This window comes from Neophocaena asiaeorientalis, unplaced genomic scaffold (assembly GCF_003031525.2).
Source record: "Neophocaena asiaeorientalis asiaeorientalis breed wild unplaced genomic scaffold, Neophocaena_asiaeorientalis_V1.1 scaffold114, whole genome shotgun sequence".
NCBI classification, from domain to species: Eukaryota; Metazoa; Chordata; class Mammalia; order Artiodactyla; family Phocoenidae; genus Neophocaena; species Neophocaena asiaeorientalis.
In genome coordinates this window covers 4,402,032-4,420,294 of record NW_020173116.1, presented here as the reverse complement: position 1 = coordinate 4,420,294, position 18,263 = coordinate 4,402,032, and the positions used below count along the sequence as shown (strand labels likewise).

Below are 18,263 nucleotides of genomic sequence, written 5' to 3'. Positions count from 1 at the left end.
ACAGGAAGGGACCACACATTTGAGAAGCTTCTGAGAATCCTTGAAAAGGTGGAGCCTTCACCAACATGTCACAGGGGGACCCGGGCAGTTTTATTTGAATAACAAAAAAGGGTGAATTAACTGATTAATGAATAAACAAAATGTGGTATATCCATGCAGTGGGATATTATTCATGCTACAGCAGAGATGAACCTTGAAAACATTAGGCTAAGTGAAAGAAGCCAAACACAAAAGACCACCTATTATGATTCTACTTTTATGGACCGTTCAGAATGAGAAAATACAGAGAAACAGGAAGTAGATTAGCAGTTGCCAGCAGCCGGGAAGGATGAGAATACTAAGAGGTGGTAGAGAAGGAGAACGGGGTTTCTTTTTCGAGGTGATGAAAATATTCCCAAATTATGACGACGGTTGCATGTGTAGTGTGATATGGTGAATATACTAAAAAACACTGAGCTGTGTATTTTAAATGGGTGGATTGTATGGCATGTAAATTATATCTCAATAGCGAGGTTACCCCCAAGTCACTACCAAAAAAGGAAATGGAAAAAAATAATAGTGAGGATGGCCCCAGAAGGCTGGAAGAATGGGGGAAATCCAGGCAGCACGTGCTTTAATTCTTTTTTAAAGCGGACCTCTCACTGCTGTGGCTTCTCCCGTTGCGGAGCACAGGCTCCGGACGTGCAGGCTCAGCGGCCATGGCTCATGTGCCCAGCCATTCCGCGGCATGCGGGATCTTCCCGGACCGGGGCACGAACCCGTATCCCCTGCATCGGCAGGCAGACTCTCAACCACTGCGCCACCAGGGAAGCCCTGCTTTAATTCTTAAAAGCTTTTCGGTATGCTGTAATCTCTTTCTCATTCTCAATGTCTATATGTGTTTTTCTCTTTTTCCTTGGTCACACTGTCTAGAAATTTGTCTATTTTATTGATCATTTTCAAATAAATATCTCTTGGTTTTATTCACCAAAATAGCTTTGTCTTTTATGTGCTTCTGTTTTTATTTTTACTAATTATGTCCTTCTACCTTCTTTTGGTTCATCTTGTTCTGTGGCTAGCTCCTTGAGTTTAATGCTTAGTTTATTATGTTTGATCTCCTGGCTCTTTTTCTTTAATAAATTTATTTATTTTATTTTTGGCTGCGTTGGGTTTTCGTTGCTGCGCGCGGGCTTTCTCTAGTCGCGGCGAGCTGGGGCTACTCTTCGTTGCGGTGCGCGTGCTTCTCACTGCGGTGACTTCTCGTTGCAGTGGCTTCTCTCGTTGTGGAGCACATGCTCTAGGCATGCGGGCTTCAGTAGTTGTGGTGCGTGGGCTCAGTAGTTGTGGCTCACGGGCTCTGGAGCACAGGCTCAGAAGTTGTGGTGCACGGGTTTAGTTGCTCCGCGGCATGTTAGTTGCTCCAGCATGCTTCCCGGACCAGGGCTCAAACCCGTGACCCCTGCATTGGCAGGCAGATTCTTAACCACTGTGCCACCAGGGAAGTCCTCTTGGCTCTTTAATCAGTAAAGAAAACACATTTTCATTTGAGACCCACTTTGATTCCATCCCATGAATTTTAATATGCAGTATTAAATACTAAGAGCATTTAATAAATACTTAATATTTAATAAATAAAATACTGCATTTTAATATGCAGTACTCTCACTGTTGTTGACGCTTCAATAATTCGTTGCTCTGTAATTTGATACATTTCTTTTTAAGATTTTTAGAGTGGTCATTTTTTAATTTCCAAGTCAGTAATCTGTTAGTTGGCTACTTTATGGCTAAGTTCTAGGTTTATTGTGTTGTGGTAAAGATAATGTGACCAAAATGATTTCTACTTTGGGACAATGTATAAATGTTTCATTCTCTTTTTGGCCCAGTACACAGCTAAATGTTATAAATATTCCATAGGCATTTGAAAAGGTTATGTTTTCAATGTTATATACCCAAGTATCTACTGATACATATGTGTGTGTGTGTGTGCGTGTGTGTGTATTATATATATACGCATATATATTAAAATGAATTGAGACATATATCTTTTTCTTTTTCTAATGGGGGTCAGTGTGTGGATTAGAAAGGATCTATTTGAAGCTTGTGCTTCTCCACCAGGGAACTTAGACAGAAATATTCTCAGCTACTTTTGGAAATGTGCCTTATTACATAAACACACTTGGGAAAGAGGCAAATAATCTTTAACATGTTGATGCCAGCAAAATTATTTCACACTATTGTCAGTTCTGTTATTCCACACCGGATAGGATGATGGGCCTGGGAAGGAATGAAGAAGGGAGAGAGATTCCAGTTTTCATTGTGTTGGTCCCAACTTCTTTGTCTATATAGAAAGTCTTCTTCTCTGCTACTTACTAAATGTAACCTTGGACAAGTTACTTAAGATCATCCTACACCAGTTTCCTCATCTCTTACATGAAGAAAGCAACTATCTAACAGAATTAATCTCACAATCAAAAACAGTGATATATATATATAAAGCACTTAGCACAATACTGACTGCCAGTAATAGTTTAATAAAAACACCTATTATTCCCCATAGGCAGGAAAAAAAAAAAAAAGAAAGTCTTCTGGTGTAATCGTCATTTTCTCAAGTTCTTACTGTGTCTGTAATAAAATTTTTTAATGTATTTTGATGCATTTTGACTCAGTATAAAAGTCCACCACTATTAAATCTTCTTGGTAAATTGTATCTTTTATCTATAGTCAAAATATCCTAATTCACCAGCTGAGGATTCGAAATACACGGAAGAACAGACAGCAACGGACATTCCGTTTCCTAACTGCATCCTTGCACTTTCTAAGAGCAAACGACCCTCCCCTTTTGAGGAATTACTTCTTTCTGATTAGGTGGATTCAGCTGAGGATGTCATGGGACCGACACTTTCCTTAGCCAAGGGGTAGCCCTTGACCCAAGCTAGGCTAAACAAACCTCCCCGCTTGCTGAATCTGGAGGAAAAGGACCCAGAGGCTGAAAGCATTTCATTCTATCTAATCACTCAACCTGAGCAGGCTGTTCCTGACATAAGAACATTTGAGGATGAGCGTGAATATAAGTTAGAGTCTTGGAGGCACTGCCGTGACTTCAAGTGAGTTTTGACCCTCCCCACCTTCCTTCCCACCACGGCCACCACCAGCCTCTCTCTCAGCCCCTAATGGTCCCTGAGCCCCAAGGGACACACCCCTCCTTGGGCCCCAAGCCCACCCATTTCCTGTCCTTGGGAAAACTGGCAGTCTCAATACCCAGTGCCTTGCTCTCATGCTTTGCAAATGAAATTCACAAAAACAGAACAATCTGATATAAATGTATTTCGCGCGATCTGAGCTCTTCAGTCTTTTTATTATATCTGATTTTGTCCCTGGAAGTGTTCTTTCCTCTAATTCTATTTCTCCAGTATTACACATTGTCCTTCCTTCAGTTAGCAGTTGACAATCCTCATCCATTGCATTAGTCGTTTCAATCATTTTATGTATTAGTTTTAAATACATCTCTTTTCAGCAACATAGGGCCGGATTTGTGGGTTACATTCACTGTTCTTGGTCTTTCGGTTGTAAAGTTTTTCTCATTTATATTGTCAAGGTACAAATTTTTCCAAAAACATTAAAGTTCTCATGCATATAGATCGTGAGCATGTATCAAAGATTCATTTAATTTATTGATGACAGAACCAGATGATAAAGCTGGTGAAAAGAGGCCATAGATATACACACACACACACACACACCTATGAAGGCTAGAATAAGATTGCTAAACAAGATTCAAAACTGGTTAACGTCCTACAGAGCAATAAAACCATAAGGCTTGGAGTGGTCTTCCCGGACAAAAATCATTTGTCATTTTCATGATACCAGTTTTTTCCAGGCTAATAGCTAACTTTTTGGAATCTAGTTTTTTTTTTTTTTTTTTTTCGGTACGCGGGCCTCTCCCCCCCGCGGCCCTGGCACGAACCCATGTACCCTGCGTTGGCAGGCGGACTCTCAACCACTGCGCCACCAGGGAAGCCCTGGAATCTAGTTTTTAATCAGTAATAAATACAAGTCAAACAAACTTTATTTCTCTAGCAAATCAAAGGACCTTGAAAGGACATATAGGGTTGAAGAAAAATCATGTATGACAGTTATTAAAGAATGGTAAGGCTTTGGAATTCCCTGGCAGTCCAGTGGTTGGGATTCCTCTCTTTCACTGCCAAGTGCCCAGGTTCGACCCCTGGTCAAGGCTCCCACGAGCCACGCAGCACAGCCAGAAAAATAAAAAATGGTAAGACAGACCCTATTCCGGACCATTACCATCATAAGTGTAGGGACCACCACGCAGCAAAGGGGTTATACAGAAGGGGAGAGAGATTGGGCTTCAGATACAAGGACTAGTGGGAATTTATAGCCAAGGAGCAGGGTAGGGGTCAGTGGATAGACAATTTCTAGGAGGAAACATCAGGGGTAATTCTGATTCTGGCTGAACCAACCTGATGGGAGCCTTGCTGAAGGCAGACCAGGGTCCTCAGACATTACCTGGGAGATGATGGAATATAAGGAACTCAGTTAGATACCAAGGAGGATGCAGGATGGGGAATTCTGGTTAAACTGACGTAGCAGGATTCTTGCTAAAACTGGACAATGCAGTGATAAACACAGAAGCCCAAAATTCAGGGCCTGCTTGAGAAGAGAGTTCAGAGGAGCCTGAGTAGAGTTTGGTCAAGGAGAGAATTTTTCTCAGTAGTCATCATTTTGCCTTACCTTCAAGCTTTGGATAACTTAACTTTTATTATAGTTTGTTCTATTTTATATTTCCATCTTATTTTATATTTTATATTTCCATCTTATTTTATATTTCGGTTTATCATATTTTTCTCTTGATTTTTTTATTTCCTTGTCCTGAATTTTGCTACTTTGGTTTATTAATTTTTTTTTCTTCTCCTGGTGCTTTGGAACACTTTTATCCCATTGTTGTTGAATGCCTGTCACTTGACCCCTTTTTATTTCCATCACTAGTCACATGGCCTGAAGGGCAAGTGTCAGGCATCCGGGTGTTACTCCACATTCCACCAGCCCCCATCCCACTTCCAGTCCCAATGTCTTTTAACTCTGAGGTGCATGTGATTTTTTTGAGGGCTTTGTGGGGAAAACTAGTGTTGGCTGCTTCAAGGGCCCCTGCCTATTTTTGTGATGGAATGGAAGATTCTAGATTCTAGTTGCTCCATCATTTCAATCATGTAATTTAAATCTGTGCAGTTTCCCCCCATTTTTTTTTCTCCTAACAGGATCCTTTGTGATGCTGCAATCATGGACTCCATTTATTCTCATTTTTATATTTTTTCTGTCATTGCAAAGGGAGTTTGAGAGTGGTGGACAGGTCCCGCATATTAAATGTAAAAGTCCACATTATTCCTTGCTTCAATTGTTGGGTTTCTTGATTTTTCTTTTTGTTTCTTTGTTGTTTGTTTTCTCGCCACCCGGCCCTCTTCCCATCCTTCTCTCTTAGGTTCGGAACTCTAGTCTCAGCCAGGATGATCAGGGCACTTTAGGTTGGAGGGTGCGTTGAGGGGAAGGGAGTGATCTGTGCCTCTTTCCCCAGCACCAGACTAATAGCCCTTAAATGCGATGCTGATTAGTATCGGGAGAAGAGCCAGGAACCAGCCTAGTTTAACCCCACTTAGAACCCAAAGGAGCCAATTTAAGAAAGATACAGTTTAAGATGATGAATTAAACTCACACATTCAATCACAATACGCCCTTGTTTAAAAAAAAATTAAGGGGCTTCTCTGGTGGCGCAGTGGTTAAGAATCCGCCTGCCGACGCAGGGGACACGGGTTTGAGCCTTGGACCGGGAAGATCCCACACCTCCCAGAGCAACTAAGCCCGTGCGGCACAACTACTGAGCCTGCGCTCTAGAGCCTGTGGGCCACAACTACTGAGCCCGCGCGCCACAACTACTGAAGCCCGCGTGCCTAGAGCCCGTGCTCTGCAACAAGAGAAGCCACCGTAATGAGAAGCTGGCGCACTGCAACGAAGAGCAGCCCCCGCTCGCCGCGACTAAAGAAAGCCCGTGCGCAGCAACAAAGCCACAACGCAGCCAAAAAGTAAATGAATAAATAAATTCTTTAAAAAAACAACAAAATTTAAAAAAACCTAAAAATAAATTTTTTTTTAAGAAATTATTTTAAAGAAATAAACCCACAGGGAATTCCCTGACGGTCCAGTGGTTAGGACTCTGCACTCTCATTGCCAAGGGTCCGGGTTCAATCCCTGGTCAGGGAACTAAAATCCCACAAGCTTCACGGTGCAGCCAAAATAATAATAATAATAATAAACAAACCTACAAGGACAAGAAGAACAGGGCAGAGTCAACAGCAGCAAAATATCAGGTTGAGTGGTAACCGCCTTAACTGACCCGTGGAGCTGAACAGAAGCTCAGCTTCTCAGAAGAGCTGGTGGAACTAGAAAGCAAAGAGAGATTGAAATCCTTTTGATATGGGATCAGGATATACATATTAAGGGAATGAGGCAACATCGCAGAGTGGGCAGGAAAGATGCAGAGCCCAGGTCCTTAGTCAAGATAAGCAAGACTGGGATGGGGGTGGGGCATGGTCAGAGGGGTGGGAGGGGGCACTCAGTGAGGGTCCCTGAGCCAGCACAAAGCAGAGTGGAGTGTCCATAAAGGACCTGAGGATTTTGACAACAAAGGCAAAAAGTGTGAAGAGCCAAACCTGAATTCACGTAACTCCACAGCTGCCTGCGGAGCTGGTCCGCGATGGGTTTCTCTGAGTAGAGTGAGAGGAGATGCAGGGCTGGATGCCAAGCAGACAGACAGGGAGCCAGGGAACTCCAGGGCCGAGCTCAAAGGGCTCATCACTAGTGGAAACCCGCTGCAAACCACAAGCCTCAATATGTAAATCTCCAAGGGTCCATAAGCCCTGGTACGTTGCTGCTGTTGTCTCTTTCACTCTAGAACGTCAAGAAACACCTGCAGCCTTAATGTCCTCGTGGAAACAAGATGAGTGTCTACATTTCCCAGAGTGGGACCAAAATCTTGAGTCATGTTTACGGCACACGCATTTGCACATGGTTGGGCAAAGGACTTTGCTTCTCTCAGCATGTCTCTCTTCAGAGATGAATGGAAAGACACAGCTCCAAAGCAGCGAAGCAGCAGCGAGTTTTCAAGTGACCTCCTCTGCCTCCCTCCTTCCAGGCTAATGGAGCCATCCTTGCCCCCTTGGAGACGCAGGGCAGATGTCCATCTGTGGCACTCTAGCCCGAAGACCGGCAATTGATCAGATTCTGAGCACCACTGAATGTGGACTCCAGAATTTCCCCCTACCCTTTTGGAATATCAGCTTAAGTCAAGTACAAATGACAGACAATATGATCCTAAGGAGGGAGGATCCTGAAGTCAAAAGAATCACCTGCCTGGGACTCTATTGTGAACGATGAACTGAAGAAAACCTTTGAACCCCAGACTTCAGGATGGATTATCAGACACAAATATTCAGCAGTCAGGTAGGGAAGCCCCCATCCTTCAACCTTTGCGAAGAGCAAAGTTGTGTCATTGTGTCTCTAAAATGCTGGGTGATTTACTCTATGGTAATGGTGGGAGGCAGACCTCTCAAATAGGCTGGTTAATCATGTCAAATAAAAACCAAAAAAGGTGTTTTTTGAAATATTAGACCTGAGGAACATTGATAAGATAGCTTATCAAGAGTTTTCAGGGTGGGGCTTCCCTGGTGGTGCAGTGGTTGAGAGTCTGCCTGCCGATGCAGGGGACACGGGTTCGTGCCCTGGTCCGGGAAGATCCCACATGCCGCGGAGCGGCTGGGCCCGTGAGCCATGGCCGCTGAGCCTGCGCGTCCGGAGCCTGTGCTCTGCAGCTGGAGAGGCCACAGCAGTGAGAGGCCCGCGTACCGCAAAAAAAAAAAAAAAAGAGTTTTCAGGGTGACTTATAAACATGCACTTAGCCTCTCCCTCTCTCTCTCTCTCTCTCTATCCCCACAAACAGTTTAGAATTTATTCTAAGAATCTAACTTTGTTGCGGGCCACATGGAAAGCAGCTTCAGTGATGAGTTTGCTGGAATTCTCCCCCAAATTTTCTATTTCCATCACTCATGCAAAAATCCAAGAACCTCTCAGGCTAGTTTATTGACACGGCCTTTCCTCAGTAAGTCAATCTTATCGAGGTCCATCCTGGACACTCTGTAGAACGGTATATGCTCACAGATGCTTCTAAGACATCCTTTGCCTTCAAATAATCCATATTACATGTCCTCGTGGAAACGAGATGAGTGTCTGCATTTTCCAGAGTGGGAGCAAACATCCATATTAAGGATCTCAACCACTTCTCAGTGATACACGTGATGTCACAGCAAACATGACAACAACCATCCCTATTGATCCTACTGAGTAAGAGCAACAAACTGGCCTGTGCCACAATGGTTCTTATGACAGCCATCTTTTATCAGTAGCAAATTCTGCTTTATAATTCACTTTCTGCTTGCACGCTTCACTATGTCTCCGATTTACTCACTTAAGAATATACATTTTCCAGCCACACCCACATCTCCTGCACAGAACCAGGAAAACCCCTACCTTTTTGTATTCTTAATCTAAAGATTATAAAAAAAGATTTGAAAAACAAAGAAAACTTAAGAATATGTAGATATTATTTAAAAATTATATTTGCACATAAATACTGAGAATTCTACTGGGCGATATCAGACTTTACTTTTTATCACAATTGGTACAGCCTTGGTGTTTCTGAAAGCCACAAAACGAATGTATTCATATAATTTTTAAAAATCAAATAATCTGCAATATACAGGACAGTAGAAAATGTCACTACTCCCCTTTCTTCCACAACAACACACCTCTGTAATCGATTTCAGGAGATAACCACTGAGCACAGTTCATTGTATTCCCTTCAGCAATTAGCCTGTATTCATATCCATACATATTCAGTTAAAATGGGATCACAATATCATACAATACAGACCATTCAGCCTATATCTTTACAATCACCTTCCATGTGACTATACGGAAACCTACTTCATCCTCTTATTGGCTGCTTTGTGCTCCACTGCAAAGCTCTATCATAATTAGTTGATGGTGAAGATGTCAGTTATTTTCTATTTTTTTACCTTTTAAACAACATCTCAATGAGCAGTCTTGTATATACCTTTGAGACTATTTTTCTACTCATTGCCAACCCGGGGACAATCTAAGGAGCTTCTTTTTTCTCCCCTCACCCCAGTGTTTTCTGCCAAGTGTATTGCTTCCACTGGGTGACTTCATTCCCAGGGTCTAATCTGCAGACTGGTGCAACTAAGTGCATGAGCTCTGAGTTGAAATCCCAGCTCTGCCACTCATCACTGCCATGAGCAAGTCACTTAATCTCTCTGCACTCAAGTTTCCTCATCTACAAAATAAGGGATAGAGTAGTTTCTAGTTCCTAAATTTGGAGGGATAATTAAATGTGGTGACCAATGTACAATGTCTGGCACTTCATAAATGCTCAATAAATTTCAACTGTTTTGATTGTTATTGCTTGCATCTCTGCAGAGAAATTCACTTTCTGTCCTCTTTAACATCCATGTCGACTGTGTCCTCAGTCAACTGTTTTTTACACTTAATTTCCACTCTCCTCTCTATCTCCAGTTTGCTTTCTTTCTTCATCGTCTGGTGAAATTCACTGCTGATTCTGCTATTCAAGGTAACTAGCAAAGCTCTCAGTGTCAAAATCAATGAAGGCTACCCTAATCTTCAGAATTAGTATTACGATTTCTTTTGTAAAACTTACTATTGCAGTGGTCTGTATTAGTCCTTGGTCCATTATAATTTATCAGCTCTGATCTATTATTGATTTTCAACTATCTGTGGTAGGATTGTATTTTTGTTTTTCGGGTTTTTTTTTTTTTCATTCATTCTGCAAATGTTTGTTGAGCATTTACCAAGTGAAGATGCTGGACTGGGCCTTCCAAATATAAGACAACGAAACATCAACCAGCTTACAATCCAGTAGGGTAGAAAGAATCTGACAGCAGATAAGAGCAACTAGGTGTTCTAGGCCCAGTGACCTGCCTCTGTACTCTACAAAATTGAGTCACTTGCTAGGAGATAACCCAACAGAAGGTCTCTCTTGAGTTGAGTCTTGAAAGACAATTTGTTGTTCACAAGCTCATGGAGGTGAGCAAAAGTGTCTCCAAGAAGAGGGAGAGTTTTGCAAAAGCTGGAGATCACAGAAGTACAGCAAGGACTTGAAGATGCTGGGAGCAATATATGCTAAGGTGGGAATGGAAGGTTAAGAGGGAAACAGGACTGCAATAAGCTGGACTCACAGCAAAATGAGGTCTTCAGGGCCCTTGATGCGGTTACTGTGGAAACACCAAGGCACGCCATGATTCCCTGGCAGCTCCAAAGACAGCATGCACCTGGTTCAGCTCATTGTGGCATGGTGGGTACCCCTCTCGCTCTACCTACCCTGTGACAACAGACAACCAACCAAGTAAAGTCTGCTTTTCTACTCTTTTGATCTTTGTTTTTGTTTCACAGGCCATCTATAGCTTCATTCCAAATTAGATTTCAAAATAAGACATGGGCCTTTGTTTGATATGTATTTAGCCATTTTGAAAAAACATGGTGGCAAAGGAGAGGTTCAAATAGGAAAACATTCTTTATTAATATTATTAACGAAAGAAGCTTAAAAGTTTCATAATGGCATTGAATGAGGTTTATCATTTGCAAAAAGCCCTCCCGTGTCCCCTGCATCGGCAGGCGGACTCTCAACCACTGTGCCACCGGGGAAGCCCAAGAAGTGCACTTTTTGAAATGAGCTTATTTATAAAACAGAAATAGAGTCACAGATGTAGAAAACAAACTTATGGTTACCAAAGGGGAAAGGCAGGGGAGGGATAAATTAGGAGTTTGGGATTAACAGATACACACTACTATACATAAAATAGATAAACAACAAGGTCCTACTGTATAGCCCAGGGAATTATATTCAATACCTTGTAATAATGTATAATGGAAAAGAATGTGAAAAAGAATATATATATATATAAATATATGTATGTGTGTATATAGCTAAATCAATTTGCTGTACACCTGAATCTAGCACAACATTGTAAATCAACTATATTTCAATTGCTTAAAAGTACAGGGTTGTTTTTTTTAATGTGCTTATCTTTCTTTGTAATTTATATTCAACCTACTTTCCAAAAAATAAACAAATTAATAAATAAATAAACAGCAGTCCAGATGTGGGAGACTGCTAAAATATGGGACCATCAGGCCATAGACATAAATAAATCATCTTCTAGGATTTTAGAGCTCACCTAAGAATGACAAACATTCTCTGTCAGGGAAGCCCCAGGGCCTCCACTCCTGCTTGAGAAGGGAGTTAAGCTTCAGTAGCTGACCCAGGGTTCTGCTCTTTGCCGTTTCCGTCTAATTGGTTGCTTTTTGTTCCTTTTTTTGCACGTTTTCATTAATTAGGTGTCAGGGATAAAACAAATTTCATTCCCAGATTAGGTACAGAGGAGGGGAAATTGTTCTACAGGAGGCTAACTGATGACTAATTTTTAAGATTTCCAAACCAAAATAACTGAATTGGGGAAGGGGGCTTGCTGCCCTGTCAGGGTAGGGTTTTGTGCGAGTGGAAGTTAAGGGGAATCACCATGGTTCACCTTCAGCCCAGGGACCACAGTGGAGATTAAATGTGAGCACATTTTTGCTCAGTTATTTGTGAGGTTTTTGTCCTGCTGTATCCTTTGTGCAAATTTGTGACATTTTGGTTAAATGAGCCATTCCTGGTGACCCAAAAGTTAAAAGGCAGAAAACCAGAAGATAGTCAATTTTTAAGCTGAACAGAAAAGTGGATGAATTTGTAAGGAGAGTAGGGTTTGTGGAGAGAAAGGGGAAGAAAAATCTGGATTTTTCTGTGAATTAGCCTTTTTCCTGTGATTGGCTTCAGAGGGAGGTTTTTGATCGGGGGGTGTGTTAGCTCACTCACTGTGGCTTATACGTTCGGCCAGGGGACCAAGGTGGAAATCAAACGTAAGTGCACTTTTTACTCCTCTTTCTTATAGAGTCGTGAAATTTGGGGGTTTTCATGCTTGGGATGTGAGTTGAGGTCACTTTCGAAGAGAATGGGATTCTTCTGAAAATGAGATCAGAAAGGGACTGAAAATCAGGTTGTCTCAGAAGAGCAAAGAGCTAGTTAGTTGACGTGGCATCTAAATGGCCAGATTTTCTCTGTATCCGACAGTCAAATGACTTTAGCAGCAAAAACAGATTTTTGTTGAGGGGAAAGTAATTAAGTTAACGCTGAGGATCACCTTTGGCCAAGGGACACGTCTGGAGATTAAACGTAAGTAATTTTTCTCTACTACCTTCTGAAATGTGTCTGGGTCTAAATGCCAGTGTTGACTTTTAGAGGCTTAAGTATGAGTTTTGTGGAGATGGGTAAATGAGAACATTTCAGATTTTTTATCAGTTTCAGAAGTTAAACTCAGCTCCAAACCTGGGTTTGTAGACAAAAAGATTAATCTACACCGAATGACTCGAAGGGAAAAAAAATTAGTGTCGATGAAAAAGGAATACTTGCAGCTCTAAAAGAGTTAAAGCGAATTAATTTTCATTGAAATTTGCCAAATATTGTATTGATTTTTGCTTGTATGTACAACACGGAAAAGTAGAGAAATGTATTTCTTAGTCTGTTTTCTCTCTTCTGTCCGATATATTATTTTATAAGAATAAAAATCAATAGGATGCATTACAAAATCAGTAAGAAGTTAGAAAAGCATATTTATTTGTGTTAAAGTTGCCGCTTAATTGCGAATCAGAAGCACCGCCATTTTTAGAGGCTAAAATGAGTGCTAAACTGTCAATATTTAGAAATTCTATAGAGATTCTATACCTTAACAGATTACTCTTTTTTAAAAAGCCACATTTCTATATTAGACTAAACTGGAAATGATCTCTTATCATAATGGAGGAAAGACCATTTCCTACCATTTTTGGGTTGTCCCCAAAAGCTCAGTTTTGAAGTAATTTGTTTAAGTGAAGGAAAATAAAATAATTGCGTTTTTCAGATGCCCACGGACATGTAGAAAAATAGGAAATATTTTAATGAGTATGTTCTTTGTTATTACTTGCTGGTGTTTTTATACTGCAGAGGAGGCCGTGGCACAGCTAGGGTGGTCTGTAGACTTCTTGGCGGTCTCTTTTCGTGATTGAATGACGTTGGCGGCCGGGTCCCAGGGCTCTGGTGACGGCGCACCTGGCCGCTAAATGCCGCCAAAGACCACGGCAACCCCGCGATCGCCTGTTCAGCTGTGCTGTGTCCCTCTTTCCTGACACAGTGATACAAATAATGTCGCTAACGGAAGAGAACAGAAATGTGATGGGCATGAGTTAACATGGGGAAAACAGGGAGAAACCTGATTTTTATTAGCGATTCCAGAAATGAAATTCACATTATATCCTCTTAATAAAAATTTCCAGTAGAAGACTATAAAGAACTTAAAGCTATTTTTTTGCAGTGATATGTAATTTCTTAAATATCTTCTCATCAAATGTATTTAAGTAATAAAGGCTCAATCCAAATGAAATACATATATATACATATATATATATATATATATATATATATATAAATTCTTTCAGGGCAAAATCGACACCAGCAAAAATATAACCAAAGGCCAGCAACAATCTGGCCGTTCAGGTTTTGATCAATTAATTTTTACTGAGTTCAAAATAAATATCATTAAGATATATTTGCTGACAAAACATCAGATAAATTTGTGACATGTTTTTAATTTTCAGAAATTTAATGGCTTCAGTAGGATTATATTTCAGGTGTACAAAATATCTAGCCATATGTAAATGCCATTGATAAAAACTTAATAGAATATATTTTCCAATCCTTGAAAAAGATTATTCTTGGTTTGTGACAACCTGACAGGACTATTTTAGGCCATTTTAAAACTCTTTTCAAACTATTTAAACCATGTAAGTATTTGAAACTGTTCTAAAACTGTATTTAGGGCCTTTTAAACACCTTTTAATAAATTTTAAACTCCATTAGAAAGCTAGTAAGAGGTCTTACAAGAGTTTCCATATCAAATATGCTAATTGTTTAATGCAAGATAGAAAGTTTAAAGCTATCAAAAATTGACCCAAATAGGATATCTTCATAGAATATTTCCTCTCCCTTTTTTCTAGAATTCATATTATTTTGCTACTAAGGCTATTTTATAAAATTCTCTGAAAAAAATAGTGATGATGGTTAAAAGAGAAGAAAGTATCAAAACATAAAAATTTCAGTATCTTATTATATTAAACTGCTTGGTTAACATGGAGGCTTATAGCTTTATAAAGGTTTATAGCTTTATAAAAATCTCTTCACTTATCTGTGACTTTTCACAGCAAAAGAAGAGTCTTGGTTTGTTATTTAACTCATGCTCTCCCACCTGAGGGCTTGAAGGCCCACAAAGGGGATTCCCAGCAGGCCATCTGCCAGCTGTTCATGGTCAGAAGTGAAGCTAGCCAGTTCCTCCTGGGCAGATGGCCAAAATTACAGTTGACCCTCCTGGTCTGGCTGAACCTTGCCCCATACGGTGACAGCCATCAGGCCAGGACCCAGGTCTCCCTCTGAGGCCTTGGCGAGGAGTGGGTGAGTTGCTGGCCTGATCGCAGAGGGTGAAGTGGCCGATCCCCCCACCGACCCGGGCCCAGACTGAGTTTGGGGCTCACCCTGCCTGGTGGGTCTGACCCCAACACGCCCGAAGGAAGGCCAGGAAGTGAAAGGCAGCCTGATATCACTGCACAGAGCTAGGAGAGGCACAGGGGAAACGATCTGTGCAAGTCCTGTTCTCACTTCTAAACTCTGACGGGTCCAATGAAGTGGTTTTGTTTCTTGGCCTGAAGCACTGGGTTCCCTGCAGGAGGCAGAGAACACAGATGAAGGAGAGAAAGGTAAGGTCAGAAGGGCATGCAAAGAGCTTCGAAAGGCTGCAAAGACTTCAAACAAAACAATTTAGAACTTTCTTAAGGGGTAGGGGCTAGGGAAAAATCTCCCAATCATGGCGATGAGAAATATGCTTCCTGGCTTCCCTAGTTGCTCCCTGGATGCCACAGAATAAGCATGCTGCCCTCTGCATGTCTGTCCCTTACAGTTCCAGGCTCACCCACAAACAATGCACCCAAGTGGAGAACTTCCCCGTTACTTAAACACCACTCCCTATGCTTCCTTCCTCAGGGTCTGATGCTCAGCCATCTGTCTTCCTCTTCCACCCATCTGAACAGCAGTTAGAGACCGGAACTGCCTCTGTCGTGTGCTTAGTGAATAGCTTTTACCCCAAAACTATCAAAGTCAGTTGGAAAGTGGATGGAGTTGTCCAAGCCAGCAACATCCAGGAGAGTTTCACTGAGCAGGACAGCAAGGACAGCACATACAGCCTCAGCAGCACCCTGACGCTGTCCAGGTCCGAGTACGAAAGCCATAGTCTCTATACCTGCGAGGTCAGTCACCAGTCCCTGGCCTCCGCCCTGGTCAAGAGCATCAATAAGGACGAGTGTTAGAGCGAGAGGCCTGCAGGCTCGTCCATCACCTGGGCTGGGTCCCAGCCCCCTTCCTCGCCTCTTCAGGCCTCGGGCCCTTTTCCCTATTGCAGTCCTCCAGCCCATCTCCCCACCTCACCGTCCTCCCCCTCTTTGGCTTTAATCATGCTAACGTTGGGGGGAAAATGAATAAATAAAGTGAATCTTTGCACCTGTGATTTCTCTCTCCTTCCTGAGTTAAGCTTTTTAAACATTGTTTTTCTTTTCCTTTTTTAACATGTTTATTGGAGTATAATTGCTTTACAATGGTGTGTTAGTTTCTGCTTTATAACAAAATGAATCAGCTACACATATACATATGTTCCCATATCTCTTCCCTCTTGCATCTCCCTCCCTCCCACCCTCCCTATCCCACTCCTCTAGGTGGTCACAAAGCACCAAGCTGATCTCCCTGTGCTATGCCGCTGCTTCCCACTAGCTATCTAAATATTGAGTTGCTAAAAACTACACCATCATTTATAAAAATCATCATCCTCCATTCTACCCTACTGTACTGTCCTCTGTAAGACACTCTTCCATGAAACCCATAAGCCACCTATTTACAGAGTACTGAGTACTGTTCCCTGTGCCATACAGTAGGTTCTTATTAGTTACCTATTTTATTGGGATTGAGATGCTTGCTTCTTTGATTCCCCTCTTCAGCAGGCCCTCAGAGTCCTTTTAAGGGTGATGGTTCTTACTGTCACATATTCTTTGATCCAGTCGAATCTAATTTACCAAAAGCAAATCTATCAAAAGAAGGGAACAGCTAGAAAAAGAGTCATCCATGTAAAATAACATCTATGTAAAATAACAAAACAATGATAACAACGTAAGCGAACAAGCAATAGGAAATGTTTAAGTCCATTATGGCACTTCAACTTAAGGGAATATGATGCCTTCGTTACATTTTACATACAATACGTATTGAGGGCCTTCTATCTGCCGAAGACCATGCTGATTGCTTTCCACAACATAATTTAATTCTCACTACGTTACACGGTTAAAAGCGTTCATTAAAATGTGAGTCGGGTTCTATAAAGCTGAGAGATATTCATACTCTATAACTCAGCAATCCTACACCTGAATGACTGTGTCCCTGTCCACCAAAAAAGCTCATGCAAGAATTTTTCAGAGTAGCTTCATTAATAAAAGCCAAAAACTGGAAACAATCTAAATGTCCACCAACAGGAGAATGGGTCATTAAATTGTAGCATGTTTGCACATTGGAATACTATTCAATAAGAGAACTAATAAGCTACAACTGTACCCAACAACAATGATGCATCTCATTTTATGGCACTTCAACTTAAGGGAATATGATGCCTTCGTTACATTTTACATACAATACGTATTGAGGGCCTTCTATCTGCCGAAGACCATGCTGATTGCTTTCCACAACATAATTTAATTCTCACTACGTTACACGGTTAAAAGCGTTCATTAAAATGTGAGTCGGGTTCTATAAAGCTGAGAGATATTCATACTCTATAACTCAGCAATCCTACACCTGAATGACTGTGTCCCTGTCCACCAAAAAAGCTCATGCAAGAATTTTTCAGAGTAGCTTCATTAATAAAAGCCAAAAACTGGAAACAATCTAAATGTCCACCAACAGGAGAATGGGTCATTAAATTGTAGCATGTTTGCACATTGGAATACTATTCAATAAGAGAACTAATAAACTACAACTGTACCCAACAACAATGATGCATCTCAAACATGACATAAGCAAAAGAAACCAAACACAAAAGACATGTCCTATATATTATCATCTATATAGAGTTCAAAACCAGGAAAAATACAACTAGAAGTTGAGATAGGGATTACTTTTGGCTGGGGGGTGGGGTGAGGTAGTGCCTAGGAGACAAGAAGGGGCTTATGAAGTTTTGATAATGCGATGTGTGCCACTTTGTGAAACTTTATCGAGCTGTAAAGTTATGATCTGTGCACCTCTCTGTATATACATTCTACTTCAAGATAAGTTCACATAAAGAAATATACTCAATTTACAGATAAGAGAGGCTAAGAGACATAAGTAATAGGTCAAGGCCACACAGCCGGTAAGTGGTGGTCCAGGAATCAAATCCCTACCTGCCTGATTCTGCTCTCTCTCTCTCTCTCTTTTTTTTAATACTTATCTACTTGGCTGCGCTGGGTCTTAGTTGCGGCATGCGGGATCTTTAGTTGTGGCACGAGGGATCTCTTAGTTGCAGCATGCGGGATCTAGCTCCCTGACCAGGGATCAAACCCATGCCCCCTGCATTGAGGGCGAGGAGTCTTAAGCGCTGGACCACCAGGGAAGTCCCCTAATTCTGCTCTCTTGACACCTATACAATTCTGCCTTCCAGTACTTACACTGCTGCGCAGAACAGAGGGTCAAACGCTACCTTCCCGGGGACTCCTCCTCTATCTGGCTAACCAGGAGCATACATACGTAGAAATGGAATGGACAGACATTCAACAATGGGCAAAGGATGGAATTAACGTGGACCAGGTATTGGGATCCCATGTATGAAAGGTTATGTGTTTGGGAAGCGGGGGGCAGGAGGGGCACATATAAAACCAACTTCGACTGTCCTCCCCCAGACCCCAGCCCTTCCCCTCTCACCTACTCATCCATCCAAACATTTACTGAGCACCTTTCTTAGCCTATACCCCGAAAGAGGTACAGAAGTAAC

General features: G+C 41.6%; 1 protein-coding gene and 1 gene segment (V, D, J or C); one reads left to right on the top strand and one right to left on the bottom strand.

Moving 5' to 3' along the window:
• Nucleotides 1-15,797, top strand: part of LOC112398941 (immunoglobulin kappa variable 2-29-like) — a 75,091-nt gene extending 59,294 nt beyond the window's left edge. The window contains 2 exon segments of the V gene segment in view: nt 12,001-12,036; nt 15,242-15,797. Of these exon segments, the coding sequence occupies nt 12,001-12,036; nt 15,242-15,564 (359 nt within the window).
• The window catches only part of RPIA (ribose 5-phosphate isomerase A), a 98,619-nt gene that overhangs the window by 17,609 nt on the left and 62,747 nt on the right, over nt 1-18,263 (bottom strand). The gene's annotated exons all lie outside the window — the stretch shown is intronic.